Below are 17,327 nucleotides of genomic sequence, written 5' to 3' on the forward strand. Positions count from 1 at the left end.
GTGCGTTTAAAATGGCAGGCCAACATTCCAGGAATGCATGAGGAAGCATGGAACGTGGTCTTGGAGCAAATCCTGGTTTCAAATAGGGACAGGCTAATTCATAACAAATTTTTTCATAGGACCTACCTGACCCCTCATAGACTAGCAAAAATGTATCCGGGAACTCCTGACACCTGCTATAAATGTGGGACGGAAGCAGGAACAATATACCATGTCTTTTAGGAATGTGCTCGCATGCAAATATATTGGGGTAAGGTCTTAAGTTTCATTCAGAGCAGATTTGCGCTTCCTTATATTCTATCAGCGGAACTTTGTCTAATGGGACTTACGGAGCCACTCACTCTCCCCCCATACCGCAGGCAGTTCTATCTGCAAATGCTATATTTTGCAAAAAAGGCCAATCTGATTTTCCCTTTTTACAGCCATAAGATCTATGCATTTTAATACAAGTGTATAAGTATGCACAAATGACTCAAAGTGACTGTACTGATGTGAGACATTGCAAATGTTAGTTTTGTTAAATAAAAAACTGTAGGTAGAAGATAGAATCTATGTTCTGTGATATTTCAGCAACCCTAGCCACAGAATGTTGATTCTACGATCTGTGGCACTTAAAGGGTTAAAGGTAAACTACACCTTTAATTAACATTATGCACTGTAAACACTAGCGTTCGTCAACAAACATACTATACTACAATAGAGAATTGTCTGTCGAACAAGTTGATCCAATTGGCATGGAGGAATTTATCCCCCTCTGAAGCAACTTGTAGCGGTTTCAAAAGGTTTTTTTTTTTTGTGCCTTATTCTGGATAAATTAGTCTTTTTTCAGTTTGTAAGTTAATTTAGCCATTCTATGGGAAAAACATTGCTTTAAATGAAATGCACCAGTATCTGAGCTAAATACAGTGTGAATTCCTTTTTTGTCTTTTAATCTGTAAGTTGTAATCTTTGTTAGTGTATTTTATTTTTTTGCTACATTAAGCCCCCGTACTAATAATGTATTACAAAAATGTATAGCACTGCATATACAGTGGTGCTTTATATACATATATATATATATATATATATATATATATATATATATATATATATATATATATATATATATATATAGTAATTAGATAGGGACCCGCACTCCAATGTTGCGTGAAGATAAAAAGGTTTTTATTTCAACTTGTGCATCCAACGTTTCGGCCCATGCCTGGGCCTTTATCAAGGATAAATTACAAGTGTTAGTGGTGCATATTTATACACATAGCCTATCCCAAAAGGAGGCGCTCAATTATGACGTCATACATGTGAATCACATCTCATTAGAATCATTAGCTTAGTGAGCATATTAAATCAAATTGTGACACGTAATTAGCATTCTCACCACAAGATGCCACTACCGAGTGGAGTAAGTGAAAAGAGCGAACTGATGAAATGACTGATAAGAAGCACACTGATGATATGTACTATGTCAGTCGTTATGATGTAGCGACTAACTATAGACGTAAATGTGTATTGAAACACTGGCCTCTGGTACAAAGTGATGGGGTGCTGACTAAAAAGCTCCCCAAAAGACCTAAATTTAGTTACAAAAGAGGTCGAAGTCTGAAAGAGAATTTAAGCTCTGCAGATCCGGTATCTAAATATACTGAGCTCCAGCGACAACATTTTTTAACGCCACGTCCAGGCGTGTTTAAATGCACCGGTTGCATAATGTGCAGCAGTCTGATCTTGGGTTCAAGTTTTACTCACCCCCATACTGGTAAAAAATACGCGATTAAGCAACGTATGACGTGTACCACCACGATGGTAGTCTATATCATAAAATGCCCTTGTGGTCTCCTATATTGTGGGAAGACGAAACGTCAACTCAAAGAGAGAATTGGGATGCATAGAGCCAGTATAAGGGCTGCATTAGATCCTGACAGGGACGATAAAAATAAGGAAAAGGGCAAGAAACTGGATATAGCACAGCAATTGGTGGCGAGACTTTGGGCAGAGGCTAAACATAGCCCTGCAGCGTTCCGTTGCATGCCAATTGAGCATGTTCCAGAAAGAATACGGGGAGGAGATTTTGATAAGGCCTTACTCCAGAGGGAAGCCTATTGGACCTATGAGTTGGACTGTGTGGCACCGAAAGGGTTAAATGGCCAACTGGTGTTGAGCTGCTTTTTGAATTGAAGTACTAAACATTCTGGTTTTCATGATGTGCAAATATAAGATACTGAAGTAGACAGAAAAGGCAACAAAGTTACAAATGTATTGTTTATGTGGTCAGTGAAAAAATGACACATTGTTCATGGTAAAATGCCTTTATTGTGTATCTGTCGCTTCTGTCAACACTACAATATATACTTTGTATGCATTTGCAGGGTATACATGGAAGGAATCTCAGCAAATGGACTAGATTATGAATTTTCACTTACTCCACTCGGTAGTGGCATCTTGTGGTGAGAATGCTAATTACGTGTCACAATTTGATTTAATATGCTCACTAAGCTAATGATTCTAATGAGATGTGATTCACATGTATGACGTCATAATTGAGCGCCTCCTTTTGGGATGGGCTATGTGTATAAATATGCACCACTAACCCTTTGTAATTTATCCTTGATAAAGGCCCAGGCATGGGCCGAAACGTTGGATGCACAAGTTGAAATAAAAACCTTTTTCTCTTCACGCAACATTGGAGTGCGGGTCCCTATCTAATTACTGTATGCTAAAGCTTTGACCCAGCACCCACAGTAACTCCAAGACTGGATCTGAGTGCGAGCGTTTGTCTATATATATATATATATATATATATATATATATATATATATATATATATATATATATATATATATATATATATATATAATATATATATATATATATATATATATATATATATATATACACACACACACACACACTATATATACCTGCATATATATATATATCTATCTTCAAAGCGGAACAGCACTCCAGAATTTTCAATCAAAAAGATTTTTATTGAAACATCAATCAAGTGTCCAACGTTTCGGCCCACATTAGGGCCTTTATCAAGGATAAGTGCAAGTGGTTATGTGATTACTTAAATACAAAAAAAGTGGGCGTCAAGATGACATCATTAACAACCAATCAATGCAAATGAGTGCAGTTATGTATTTAAACAACAGATACGTGTCAATTTAAAATTTTACCTCAAGGTGTCACTATTGCTACATTTCTTTATATATAATATCTGTGATCTCCATTTTTACGAGAAATTTTCTCAATTATGTGTAATCACGCTCTTTCAATTGCCTGATGGTTTTGCCGCATTATACAAGTCCACATGGGCATTTGATTATATAGACCACCATTGACGAGTCACATGACATCCTTTGTCGGATAGTATATTTCCTGACAGGAAAGTGGGCACCCTGTATTAAAGTCACACACATCACACATCCTGTGCATTTATACATGTGCATTTATACATTCCTGGCCGCTCAGATAAAAAATGTTGCACATTTAACCTTTGATATTTGTCCACAGGGTCCTAGGGGCTCAGGGCTTCCTTTAGGTTTTAAAACTGAATGCTTCACAGGTAAGCTTTTAGAAATAGTCTCGTCTGCGGTCGCTATGGACAATGCTTTATCACACTTTTTTTAATGGACATACAGTTTACGTCATATTGACTAACGTAATAGACGTCCTTATCTCCACTTGTTTTACTACACCCTTTTAGCCTCGACTGTTCACACATAACCTCTGCACGATCTAGGGAAAGTGCCCAGGTCTTTGGTATCCGATAGTAATTTTTTCGGATATCCCCTCTTCAAGAATTTATCTTGCATGTCAATCAAATCCTTCTTTCTCTTAGCTAAATCGCTGTCTATTCTTACTACCCTCAAAATCTGCGACTTTGGGAGAGAGTTCAATAGCTGTCTCGGATGGTTACTATGGTAATGTATTAAGGTGTTTCTATAGTAACTATCCGAAACACCTATTGAACTCTCTCCCCAAGTCGCAGGAGACTTGTTTTTTTAAACTTTTTTTGTAAAAGCATTTTTTAAATCATAGATGATTACACATGATTGAAAAAATTTCTCGTGTGGAGATCACAGATATTTTTATATAATACACAAAAGCCATGAATATCCTGTAAATTATATCCTTATAAACGGTGAGTTCTGATGTCATCAGTTATAAACGGTGAGTTCTGATGTCATTTCTGTCACATGACTCACCGAAACTTGTGTATTATAATAAATAAAGTACCCCCAGTTGTAAAATATGAGGATATTAGAAGTTACCTCGGAGTTTCCTGACCTGTATAAAAACACTCGGCCTTCGGCCTCGTGTTTTTATAGGGTCATGAAACTCCTCGGTAACTTATAATATCCTTATATTTTACAAGAGGGGGTACTTTATTCACTATATAATACACAAAAGCCATGAATATCTTGTAAATTATATCCTTATAAACGGTGAGTTCTGATGTCATCAGTTATAAACGGTGAGTTCTGATGTAATTTCTGTCATATGACTCACTGAAACTTGTGTATTATAATAAATAAAGTACCCCCAGTTGCAAAATATGAGGATATTAGAAGTTACCTCGGAGTTCCATGACCTGTATAAAAACACTCGGCCTTCGGCCTCGTGTTTTTATATGGTCATGAAACTCCTCGGTAACTTATAATATCCTTATATTTTACAAGAGGGGGTACTTTATTCACTATATATAAAGAAATGTAGCAATAGTGACACCTTGAGGTAAAAATTTGTTTGTATTTAAGTAATCACATAACCACTTGCCCTTATCCTTGATAAAGGCCCTAACGTGGGCCAAAACGTTGGACACGTGAGTGATGTTTGAATAAAAATCTTTTTGATTGAAAATTCTGGAGTACTGGTCCGCTTTGAAGATTGTATGCCATAATTGACCAAGCACCCACCTCATATTGAGAAGGAAGGAGTGCGGGTACTTATATATATATATATATATATATATATATATATATATATATATATATATTTAATGGAACCTTCTTGGGAGTCAAATCAAAAGGCATGTATCCCTGTTTGAACTGCACCTAATCTCCTATCCCTTGACAGGACAGAGTGTGCAGTTACGGAATCATTCGACTTGTATCTCTAAATTTGTGATACAAGTTCTGATCTGTGCCTGTGGTCTCATTTATATAGGCGAGACCACACAGATGGTGAAGTCACTTATATCACAGCATAGGTCAGCCATTAATTTGGGTAACACTACATTACCTGTATCCAAACACTTTGTGGAGAAGGGCCACACCTCCAACCAACTAAAATGTATGGTATTGGAGAGTGTGACCCCCTTAAGAGGGGTGGTGATTGGGAATTGAAACCAAAAAGTAGGGAGGAATGGTGGATTAATAAATTCAAATCACTTCATCCAGTAGGTCTCAACACAGACTATGATTGTTTCCAGTTTTTATGATAAAAGGATACATTCAGAGTATTTTGATGTGATAAATTATATTTGAATATATTTGATGATGTAATTTCTTGTATCTCCCTTTAAATGCAGCCATGAAGGGGCTTTGTATTTAATATAGCTTGATAAAGGGCAGACTTTATGCCCGAAACATTGCAACTGTGATGTGATTTTTCTAGTACACTTTTTGCCCATTCTTTATTTATACGATCTTAGGACTTTATGACAAACGGTTCACAGCTTTTTATTGAGTTCTTAGTTTGCATCATGCATAAAAACAACAGTGTAATATTTCACTTTCTTCCAGTAGTGGTAGACTATCCTATATCTATAACATATCTATAACACTACAGCGGTTCATAGTCAAAATAGAATTTATTAATACCACTTCAACCAATACAGAGATCAATACATTAGGCTTTATAAAATGTTGCAAAAACAATCCTACTGGCTTGCATAAGAAAGTAAGAGGCTGTTAAACTTAAAGGAGAAACAAACCCCTTATTAAAAAAAAACCCTACCCCACATAGACCCCCCTCCCTCCTCCCCCCAGCCTAGCTGCTACTCCGGGCAAATGGCCCAAACTTTTTAGTTACCTCTCAGTGCAGATTCAGGGATCGGAATTCACGGCAGCCATCTTCCATGTCTTCGGTAATCGGAGAATGAGACTGGCACATTTGCAGTTGGAGCAATTTCCCGGTTTGCGAGAACTGCGCATGTGCCGAAATGGATGGAAATTGCCAAAGCGTCGGAAGAAGATACAAAGACCCGCAAGATGGCTGCCATGAACTCCGTTCCCTGAATCTGCACTGAGAGGTAAGTAAAAAGTTAGGGGCATTTGCCCAAGGTAGCAGCTAGGCTGGGGTGAGGAGGGTCTATGTGGGGTAGGGTTTTTTTTAATAAGGGGTTTGTTTCTCCTTTAAAGAGGAAGTAGAGGATTCCAAATTCCAATAAATGGCACATATTGTTCAATATGTCTTTGCTAGACAAGGCTTTCTGTAGTTTTAATATCCAACACAATGCCTGCAGTGGACTTATTTATCCATTGATTATGTTTGTATGAAGCAAATGGACATGATTCAGCAGCTTTGTACTAGTTAAAGGTGAGTTCTGCCTTATAAATTCTCTCACGTCTGTTTTGACAAGAATTCTTCTCCGTTTGAGCTGTTTATTACAGATGTATTTACAGTCGTGTGGAACGGAGATTGTGGAATGCCTGCTAAGAATTGTTCCATACTGGCAGGTCAGGTTTTGTGCTCATACACTCATAGCATTCATTGAAGAGTCACTGAATTGTCATCAGAACTTCCAAAATCATTTTCTGCTCGCAGTGTCCTTTCTGAGGGCAAATCCTCCTGGATCAGTCATCCTTCTCTCCTCAGAGCAGGTTATGCTTTCATGAAAGAGGATGATCTTCTCCTCTTATTGCTTTGTACTTTGCCATGTCTTCTGGAAAAACTTTGCTTAATTCTTGAATTAACAGGCTCTTAAATTTCTGTATGAGAAAAAAAATTAAGTATTTAGGCATGAATATATAGTGAATAAAGTTCCCCCTCTTGTAAAATATAAGGATATTATATATAGATATAAAGTTATCAAGGAGTTCCATGACCATATAAAACACAATGCCTCATATTTTGCAACAGGGGGTACTTTATTTATAATACACAAGTTTCAGTGAGTCATGTGACAGAAATGACATCACTAAACACCAATTATAACCAATGACATCACTAAGCACCATTGATAAGGATATCATTTACAGGATATTCATGGCTCTTGTGTACTATAAACAAATACATGCAACCCTGGATTTTCACTATTACAATATATAAGTATGTATCTGCTAAATATTTGGATGCCACAGTGACATCTACGAAGTGCTGAATTAAAATTTAAAGTAATTGACTGAGGCATAGAGGTGGGGCAGGCATTATATTATTGATATTTAAACATATATTTAAACATCTTAATGACAGGTATGGATGTTAAAAAATAAGAATTTGGGTTTCATGTTTAATTTGCAAAAGACTAATTATACAGCTTTAAGTTGCTTTCTGCCACCTTGTCATCACATGCTTTATACAATGGAAATAATTTACAATTTGCATGACGCTGTACATTCTAAAGCCTTCTAAATATTTTAGAAGCATGCATAACAACTGATGTGTGTGTGTGTGAGTGTATTAAATTTTAATATATCACTTAAAAACAAACTATTAAAATAAAGCTTAAAACAGCAATCCCAGGTACGTGATTAGTACATTGGAGAATACAAATGGCCACACAAATGAGATGCCAGCAGATGAATAAATAAGACAATAAGACAGCCATTAAGTGTACGCATGTAATTAGAAAAATCAGTAATGAGTTAGAAAATTGCTGTAAACAGGCACCATTGAATCACTAAAAAAATGGGGAAATGGGCAAAGAAGCCCACTATTTGGGGTCGGCCGAATCCCAGAATACTTTGTGAAAGATTTGAGTGAATACCGAACAAAATTTGCATAACCAAATTAGGGGCGGGAAAGGAAAAGTTGAAAACAACTTTCTTGTTCCTTGTTTTGTGACAATTCTGATTTGGTTCGGCCAGGCACAAGGATTTGGCCGAATCCGAATCCTCCTGAAAAAAGCAGAATCTTGCCTAAATTCTGAACCATGTCCTGGATTCAGTGCATGCCTACATTAAATACACCACTGTTATCCAGCTTTATAAATATAACAGAAAATCATATCATACTTACAGAGATTTTAGTTTCCTGGACTGTAACATGGCAGTGGGCACACAAAGGGTTAATCCCCCTGCCGTGAGAAAGGTACAGGAAATGATGTCATAAAAAGGGACTCCCCGCTCCTTGGCGCCCATTCTTACTGAATGGGAGGGAACCCCCTGCCCACTGCCATGTTACAGTCCAGGAAACAAAAATCTCGGTAAGTATGATATGATTTTCTATTTTCCTGTTCCTTTCACATGGCAGTGGGCACACAAAGGAACTTAACAAGCTTACATAAAGGGTGGGAAATAAAAACCATACTCCCATATGTAAATGCAGAATTATTTAATGGAAGTAGCCGCATCCAGAATGGAGTGACCAAAGCTGGCCAGATCTTTGGAGTAAGTATCGAACATATAATGTTTAGAAAATGTACAAAATGAAGACCAAGTAGCTGCTCTGCAGATTTTTCTGCGGATACCTGGGCTCTGAGTGCCCAGGATGCTGCCATCCCTCTGGTAGAGTGTGCTCTCGGTGCTGGCCCAGGTGCTGTCTGCAATGAGTAAGACATCTGAATGCATTGTTTTATCCAACTAGCAATAGTACTTTTAGCAGCTCTATTTCCTGCACTACTGCCTCCAATGGTAACCAACAGATAGTTTGTTTTTCTGAAGGTTGCCACCTTGTCCAAGTAAGTACGAAGGCATCTGACTACGTCTAGGGTGTGCAGTTTCTCCTCTTGTTGATTTTTCGGATCAGAGTACAATGTGGGCAGAACTAAATCTCGACACTGGTGGAGTCTAGTGGAAACTTTAGGCAAGAATCCATCCTCTGTTTTCAGTACCACTTTGTCTGGGAAGACGTTTTTATTGATAGTGCATGTAACTCACTTATTCGCCTTGCTGAAGTAATGGCTAGCAAGAAAACAGTTTTTAGACACAGAAATTTGAGTGATGCCTCTTCAAATGGTTCAAACTAACTTTCAATCAGAGCTTTGAGAACCAGGGACAAATCCCAGGGAGGTATTTCAGGTCTGATGATGGGTCTGAGCTTTTATAGACCTTGAAGGAACTTTTTGATAAGCTGGTTAGAAGCCCATTGCTTACTGGTGTATGAAGATATTGCCGTTATTTTAGGGTGGAGAGGCTTAACCCTCTGTCCATTCCTGCTTGGAGAAATTTCAGTAAGATGACTTCTGAGGCCATGACAGGGTTATGGTCTTTTTCCTCACACCATTTTTTGCAAACTTCCCAGGATTTTGCTTATTTAATGTGTGTTGAATTCTTTTTTGAAGGTGGTGATTGTAGCATTGGATAACCCTAGTTTGCTCAGCCTGATCCTTTCAGTTTCCATGCCGTTAGTGACCAGCTGTTCGGGTCTGGGTTCAGTACTTCTCCTTGGTGGAGTATCGTTGGTAGGATGGGGAGGTGAAATGGTTCCTCTTGTTTTAATTGCATCAAGATAGGAAACCAGGCTCTTCTGGGCAACTAGGGGGTCACCATGACCACACTCGCTCTGTCCATCCTGATCTTCCGTATTATTTTCAGAATAACCGCCAGTGGTGGGAAGATGTACGCTATTTGGAATTTCCAGGGGAATGAAAAAGCGTCCCGATATTTCGTTCGGCTGTCTCTCCGCCAAGAGCACAATGTCTGTATTTTCCTGTTCTGGGATGTTGCCATCAAGCCCTTGGATGATCCTCTGAAATTTTGGCAGACTCAATAGTACTGCATTCAACTCTCTCCAATTGCTGTCTTCCCAAGTATCCTGGCATGTCAGGCCTCGACAGTGAGCTCCGCAGCCTAATCTGCTGGCATCCGTGGTGATGATTTCCCAGATCCGAGGTTTCAACTAAATTGGTATTTTCAAATTCTGTTCCTTCAGCCACCAAGCTAGAGACTCTATAGTGTTTCTTGATAGGCTGATAATTTGTTGGGGTCTTTGCTCCAATGTGTCAGAAATTCTCTTTGCAGGTGGATTCTGCTCCATCTGACAGAGAATTCCCCAAAATTTGCTGACAAGTTTTTGCCGATGGATTTGGGTTTGAACAGAGTCGTCTTACTTGACTCTGGATGTCGAGTATCTTTTCCTGAGGGAGGCTCAGACACCCTTCTTTTGTATTTATCAAAGTTCCCAGGAACACTATTTCCTGGGTTGTTGTTAGTACAGATTTGTCCCTGTTGATTAACCAACCCCAATTCGACAGGGTGGATTCCACCATCTTCAGGTGTTCGGTCAGTATCTGGGATGTTGGAGCTTTGATGAAAAGGTTGTACAGGTATCCGTAGATTTGAACTCCTTTTACTCTGAGATGTTCCAGTAGTGGGGCCAGGATTTTTGTGAAAACTCTGGGCCCTGTTGATAGGCCAAAGGGTATGGCTCGATACTAGTAGTGCTTCCCCAGAATCGGGAAACTGAGAAATTTTCTGTGTGGTTCCCATATGGGTATGTGAAAGTATGCGTCTAGGAGATCTATCTTTGCCATCCAGTCTCCAAGGCAGAAGTGCATGGTGATTGTTCTCATTGACTCCATCTTGAAGGTTTGTACCTTTAGATGTTGAGGGTCTTTAGGTTGAGAATCACCCGAAATGCTCCATTTTGCTTTTGGTTTAAAAATAGGTGAGAATATATGCCTGAGAAATGTTCTTGCATTGGTACTTCCTCTATGACTCTTTGGTTAGAAGATCTGATAGGGCAATTTTGATGTTTTTCATGTCTTGTTCTGATCTTCTCTTGTCGGATGACACGAAGCTCCTTTTGGGGGTTTTTTTTAGGTGAAGAACATACCCCTTTGAAATTGTGTTGAGGACCCATGAGTCTGTTACATGTTGAGCCCACACTGCCCCAAAGGCTTGTATTCTGCCTCCCACTTGGGCCAGAGGCGCTTGCGCACCTTCATGCTGACTTTTTCTCTGTTTTTTGTTCTCTTTTTTTCTTGATTTGAAAACCTGGATCCCCAAGGTTGTCGAAAAAAAGGTTTTCCTGGCTTATACTGCTTTGTGTCACGAAGGGAGGGTTTTTGATCCCTGGACCAATTCCTGTAAGGCTTTCTATCTTTTCTATCCTTTCTATCCTGTGGCAAGAAAGCAGATTTTCCGGCCGAAGCCTTAGAAATGATCTGATCCAAGTGTTCTCCAAAAAGGAATTTCCATTTAAATGCTAAAGAACATAAATTGTGCTTAGACTGGGAGTCTGCTTGCCAATGACGCAGCCACAATGCCCTTCTGGCTGCCACTGCCATTCCCATTGATTTAGCCGCCATTCTCGACCCATCAAGTGAAGCTTCAGCTGTAAAGTTGTTAGCTGTCTTTATATCTTATATCTTTTATCTGCTCCTGACTTGATGGCATTTTCAATGTCCATAATCCATATGCTATTAGCTCAAGCCAGTGAGGTGGTAGCTACCACAATCTTGCATGCCATCCCTCCTTCCAAGAACATCTTTTTTAATATGGCATCTTGCCTTCTTTCCATGGCATCTTTTAAGGATACTCCTTCGTCCACGGGTAGTGTGGTTCGCCGGGCTATTCTGGTGATAGCAGCATCCACTTTTGGTGTAGACACCCAGTTTTTTACATCTTGCTCCGAAAAAGGATACATTTTAGTAAAGTGTTTGGATTCCCCCAGTTTTGTCTGGATTTTCTCATTCTGATTGAATCATTTTGGAAATAACTTCATGTACTGGGAACATTTGAGCCCTTTTACTTGATTTGAACATTTTGTCTTGTTTTGGTATGGGATCTTCTTCATCTAGGTCCAGCGTAGCCCTCATGTGCCTTATCAGAGGTTCAATAAATTCAATGTTGAATGTGGTATCCTCTATCTCTTCTGTTTCTGAATCGGAGAGAGGTATCTCGCCTTCAGAGGTGCTTGAGTTTTCCAAATCCTCAGTTCCTCTAACTGAGGTCTTATCACTAGCTTGTGGTGTAACACCCTGTTTAGTCAGGTTTTTCATGACTTTACCCGTCACTTCATCCACCATTGTAGCCATGGACTGTTTGAAGGTGGATTGCATCTAGTCCATCATGTTAGCCATTTGTTCTTGAGCTGGTTCGCTCGCATCTGTCAGGCATTTTTTACATAGCCTTTTATCTGGCATGTCACAAGCCATGCATTCTTTTCTTGGGCTTTTGCTTCTGCTAGGTTCATCTCTGTGTGACGAACTTCTGTAAGAAAAAAGTTGTTGGACGTGAGTAATGGGTGCTTCAGCGTCTTATTGCGCATGCGCCGCCCAACGGACCGACATTGCGAGTTATAGCGCTGTTGGCAACAGATGGCCATGAGCCCGTCGGCTCCTCCTGGGGCACACATAAGAATCTAGTCTCGGCTCAGGAGCTTCAGACAGAGGAAGAGCAGCTCTGCTGGATAAGAGGGTATTTTTCACACGACAGGAAGAAAAAGAATGGGCGCCAAGGCGGGGGGAGTCCCTTTTATGACATCATTTCCTGTACCTTTCTCACGGCAGGGGGATTAACCCTTTGTGTGCCCACTGCCATGTGAAAGGAACAGGAAAAACAAATATATTCACTGTGCGAACCATTCTACACTGCACAAAATTTATAAATGATCCCCAGTGTGCTTACAGCCCTCCCACCCCTTGTATAAAGCTGAATACACAGGGCTACTATTAGCAGCTACTTATCATGGCTACAAAATAGACAATAGTGATAACTGGCTTTACTAAGACACAGATACTATATTTGTTTTAGCAGAGGCAATTCTCAGTATTGTCTATGGCAGGGTATTTTGTAGCCACAACAAGTACCTGCTACTAGTAGCTCCGGGCTACAAAATGCCAAAAAAAATACCCTACCATAAGTAGTATCTTAGCAAGTCAATTATCACTATTGTTTATTTTTTGTGAAGTAGCTGCTACTCACAGCTGTGTGTGTCTCCACTGTTGGCAGTATAAACAACGTGGTGCTATTAGCCAAAAATCTCCAGATGCCTTGTAGTACGTGTCCAGCTTAACCCAACAGTAACCGGCTGACCTCAGTATTCGCTCACACTAAAAACAACTATGTGCACAAATCAAACACCCAACAAGCGATCTTCCATCTTATTGTCATTCCAATGGAACCTTTGCAGCTAGCCTGGGCTGTGTGCATGCGCAATAGAGTAAAACTGGAAACTGATGTAAAAAAAGCTTTACTTTTGCTCTGCTGCACATGAGTACAAGCCCAGGGCCTTGCAAAGATCCCAATACAAAAGAGAAGATGGTTTTCACTAGATTAATACACTGGGCCGATGCACTTTTCAGCAACAGCAATAGCATTTTTTTAGTAAATCTTTTATACATCCACATTACCGAAAGGTCATTCACCCAGAAAACTCCAGTTGTAAAGTATTCTGCATAATAACGTTCTATCAAAAATAGCTATTAAAAAGTGAGTGATTTCAAAAGGTTCCAAGGGCTGCTTTCTGTTAGTCTTATTACAAATAAAATACATTCATAACTTACAAATAAGCAGTGGGCATAAATGTGCAGCCAGCATAAGAGAACAATCCAAGATGTAATGGATAGAAAAGGGAGAATACAACCTAACAAATCTTTGAGCCAGGAGCCAGGAACCAGTCATATCATAAGCACAACACGAATGGAGCTTATAGAACCAGCGCCATCTGAATGAAACCCTGAAGGCACACAGAATGTATAGACACCAGAAAACCTGCTGTCTATTTGCATATTAGGAATGTTAACTTATGAAGCTGCCAGATCAGAGAGAATGAATTAAAGAATCACAGTAGAGTTTCAATAGACATGATGCTGCATACAAAAAAATTTAATTACATAGATTTATGTTAAAATATTGACTGGAGAAGTCTATCAACTATGTTACTTTGGGGCAAATTCACTAAGCGCCGAAGCGCCGAACGCTAGCGTTAATTCGCTAGTGTTTGGCATTTTCGTTACTGCGCAAATTCACTAACGAACGCTGGCGTAGTTTCGCTAGTGTTACTTCGCACCCTTACGCCTGGCGAAGTTTCGCTAGCGACGTAACTATGCAAATTCACTAACGCGCGCAGTGTACTGAACGCTACCTTTTACGCTAGACTTCCTTCGCCACCTCAAACCAGGCGAAGCGCAATAGAGTAGATAGGGATTGCTTCAAAAAAAGTCAAAATTTTTTCTAAGTCCCAAAAAACGCTGGCGTGTTTTCTACATTATGGGTGATAGGCTGAAAAAGATCAAATTTTTTTTTGGGGCTCCCCTCCTTCCCCCCTACATTTCCTGACTCATGGCAACTTACGTAGACAGTGGGCACATGTGTAGGGCAAAATAAAAATTTTATTTGATGTTTTGAAGGTTTTCTAGCCATTTGTAGTGCTGATACGTATTCCTCCATTGAAAATTGAATTTGGCGCCGTATGCAAATTAGCCTTCGCTAGCGTAACTTCGCTTCACTTAGCGAATCAACGCTAGCGCAACTTCGCAATCTTACGCTACCCCTGTGCGCAAATTCGGATTTTAGTGAATTTGCGGAGCGCTGGCGAAACTACGCCTGACGAAATGCGGCGAAGTTGCGCCTGGCGAAACTACGAATGTTAGTGAATTTGCCCCTATGTTACTATGTAATTTGCCAGTGTCTGCGCCATTAATTCATCCAAAAAAAAAAAAAGAATTAAATTGTATGTGTGCAATTTTTTCTAAATACTAAATTGATTTTGACTTTCAGTAAGTTATTAATAGCTATAACTGGAAAAATTAAAAAAAAAATGTTAACAATAGAAGCGACAACTGACTAACATTACATTTAATCGTGACATATCAATGCATACAAAACAAATACTCTCAAAGTGCTGAGAAACTTGTGCAATCTTTTTAAAGTACGTTGGTGATATAAATAAAAGGCAATTATAAAAAGAAACAATGACTTGCAGTTCATCTATTTAGTCATCCTTTCAACTTTCCTAAAGCTGGGCATAGATACAAAGATCCGATCGTTCGAATCATCGTACGAATCATCGTACGATCGGACTTTCCCATCTCCCGACCCGCCACTAACCATTCAGATCAAAGTCTTACCAGTCAGATTAGTAAAAGAACAGATCAGCAATGTTCTGCCCCTGACAGCAATTGTACGATAACTATGTCCAACCAAAACTAGTGACAGTCTCCCACTGAAAATCGTACGATCGGCAATACACGCAGAGATATTATCGGCAGCCGACCGAAATTTTCTAACCTGTCCGATCGACCAAACGACCGATCTCCGCCGGACGAAAAATGTCGGGACTCTCCACACACGTTCCGAAAATCAGATCTTTGCGTCTATGGCCAGCTTTAGAGGGATTCTGTCACAGGAAAACATGCTATTTTTTTTTTTTTTCAAAACACAGCAGTTAATAAATCTCCAACTTATTTAAATACTTCAACTCTCTACTGAATATACTTAATGGATACATAAAGCTTACCTTTAGGGTATCAATTTTCCCTTTGACTTGCTCATTTTTAGCCAAAGCTCTTTCCAGGCACTCCTTGGTATAAAGCTGTGGATTACGCCCTTGATCAATGTACCTGAAAGAGTGAATAGAATGTATTATTGATTTAAACACGCCATTAATTGTGTCATAAGGCCAAACCTACACCCACTCTAGTAATTAAGGTATAATACATTTAATTACAATGCTCAATGGTTTTAAAGATAAATTAAAAATGGATATATTGAGAACATTATTTCTAGAGTCAAAAAAATAAAAATTAAAGCATTACAATTTACAGTGGTGTGAAAAACTATTTGCCCCCTTCCTGATTTATTATTCTTTTGCATGTTTGTCACACTTAAATGTTTCTGCTCATCAAAAACCGTTAACTATTAGTCAAAGATAACATAATTGAACACAAAATGCAGTTTTTAAATGAAGGTTTACGTTATTAAGGGAGAAAAAAAACCTCCAAATCTACATGGGCCTGTGTGAAAAAGTGAATGCCCCCCTTGTTAAAAAATAACTTAACTGTGGTTTATCACACCTGAGTTCAATTTCTAAGGTTATAAAGCCATTTCTAAAGCTTTGGGACTCCAGCGAACCACAGTGAGAGCCATTATCCACAAATGGCAAAAACATGGAACAGTGGTGAACCTTCCCAGGAGTGGCCGGCCGACCAAAATTACCCCAAGAGCGCAGAGACAACTCATCCGAGAGGCCACAAAAGACCCCAGGACAACATCTAAAGAACTGCAGGCCTCACTTGCCTCAATTAAGGTCAGTGTTCACGACTCCACCATAAGAAAGAGACTGGGCAAAAACGGCCTGCATGGCAGATTTCCAAGGCGCAAACCACTTTTAAGCAAAAAGAACATTAAGGCTCGTCTCAATTTTGCTAAAAAACATCTCAATGTTTGCCAAAACTTTTGGGAAAATAACTTGTGGAACTTGAACTTTTTGGAAGGTGCGTGTCCCGTTACATCTGGCGTAAAAGTAACACAGCATTTCAGAAAAAGAACATCATACCAACAGTAAAATATGGTGGTGGTAGTGTGATGGTCTGGGGTTGTTTTGCTGCTTCAGGACCTGGAAGACTTGCTGTGATAGATGGAACCATGAATTCTACTGTCTACCAAAAAATCCTGAAGGAGAATGTCCGGCCATCTGTTCGTCAACTCAAGCTGAAGCGATCTTGGGTGCTGCAGCAGGACAATGACCCAAAACACACCAGCAAATCCACCTCTGAATGGCTGAAGAAAAACAAAATGAAGACTATGGAGTGGCCTAGTCAAAGTCCTGACCTGAATCCTATTGAAATGTTGTGGCATGACCTTAAAAAGGCGGTTCATGCTAGAAAACCCTCAAATAAAGCTGAATTACAACAATTCTGCAAAGATGAGTGGGCCAAAATTCCTCCAGAGCGCTGTAAAAGACTCGTTGCAAGTTATCGCAAACGCTTGATTGCAGTTATTGCTGCTAAGGGTGGCCCAACCAGTTATTGGGTTCAGGGGGCAATTACTTTTTCACACAGGTTTGGATTTCTTTTCAACCTAAATAAAAAAAAAACCTCATTTAAAAACTGCATTTTGTGTTTACTTGTGTTATCTTTGACTAATAGTTAAATGTGTTTGATGATCAGAAACGTTTTGTGTGACAAACATGCAAAAGAATAAGAAATCATAAGTTTTTCACACCACTGTAAATACATCTAAACCCACCCCCTATTTAATATATATTGAAAAGTT

The 17,327-nt window shown here is 39.3% G+C and overlaps 1 protein-coding gene across 4 annotated transcripts in view; it reads right to left on the reverse strand.

Annotated features, from left to right (window-relative positions):
* Positions 1-5,668: 5,668 nt before the first annotated feature.
* Positions 5,669-17,327, reverse strand: part of LOC108719076 (mediator of RNA polymerase II transcription subunit 10-like) — a 30,427-nt gene continuing 18,768 nt past the window's right edge. For 2 of the 4 annotated variants that reach the window (XM_041566235.1, XM_041566234.1), the window contains 3 exons: positions 15,571-15,673; positions 15,342-15,450; positions 5,669-6,935 (listed from right to left, as the gene is read on the reverse strand). In XM_041566235.1, coding sequence (XP_041422169.1) covers positions 6,928-6,935; positions 15,342-15,450; positions 15,571-15,673 — 220 coding nt within the window. In that variant the 3' untranslated portion in view covers positions 5,669-6,927. Of the gene's footprint in view, positions 6,936-8,485; positions 12,321-15,341; positions 15,451-15,570; positions 15,674-17,327 lie in introns of those variants that run through there. The other 2 variants (XM_018267686.2, XM_018267687.2) reach the window with 2 other exon arrangements.

The sequence above is a fragment of the Xenopus laevis genome, chromosome 6L, assembly GCF_017654675.1.
Source record: "Xenopus laevis strain J_2021 chromosome 6L, Xenopus_laevis_v10.1, whole genome shotgun sequence".
Taxonomy (NCBI): domain Eukaryota; kingdom Metazoa; phylum Chordata; class Amphibia; order Anura; family Pipidae; genus Xenopus; species Xenopus laevis.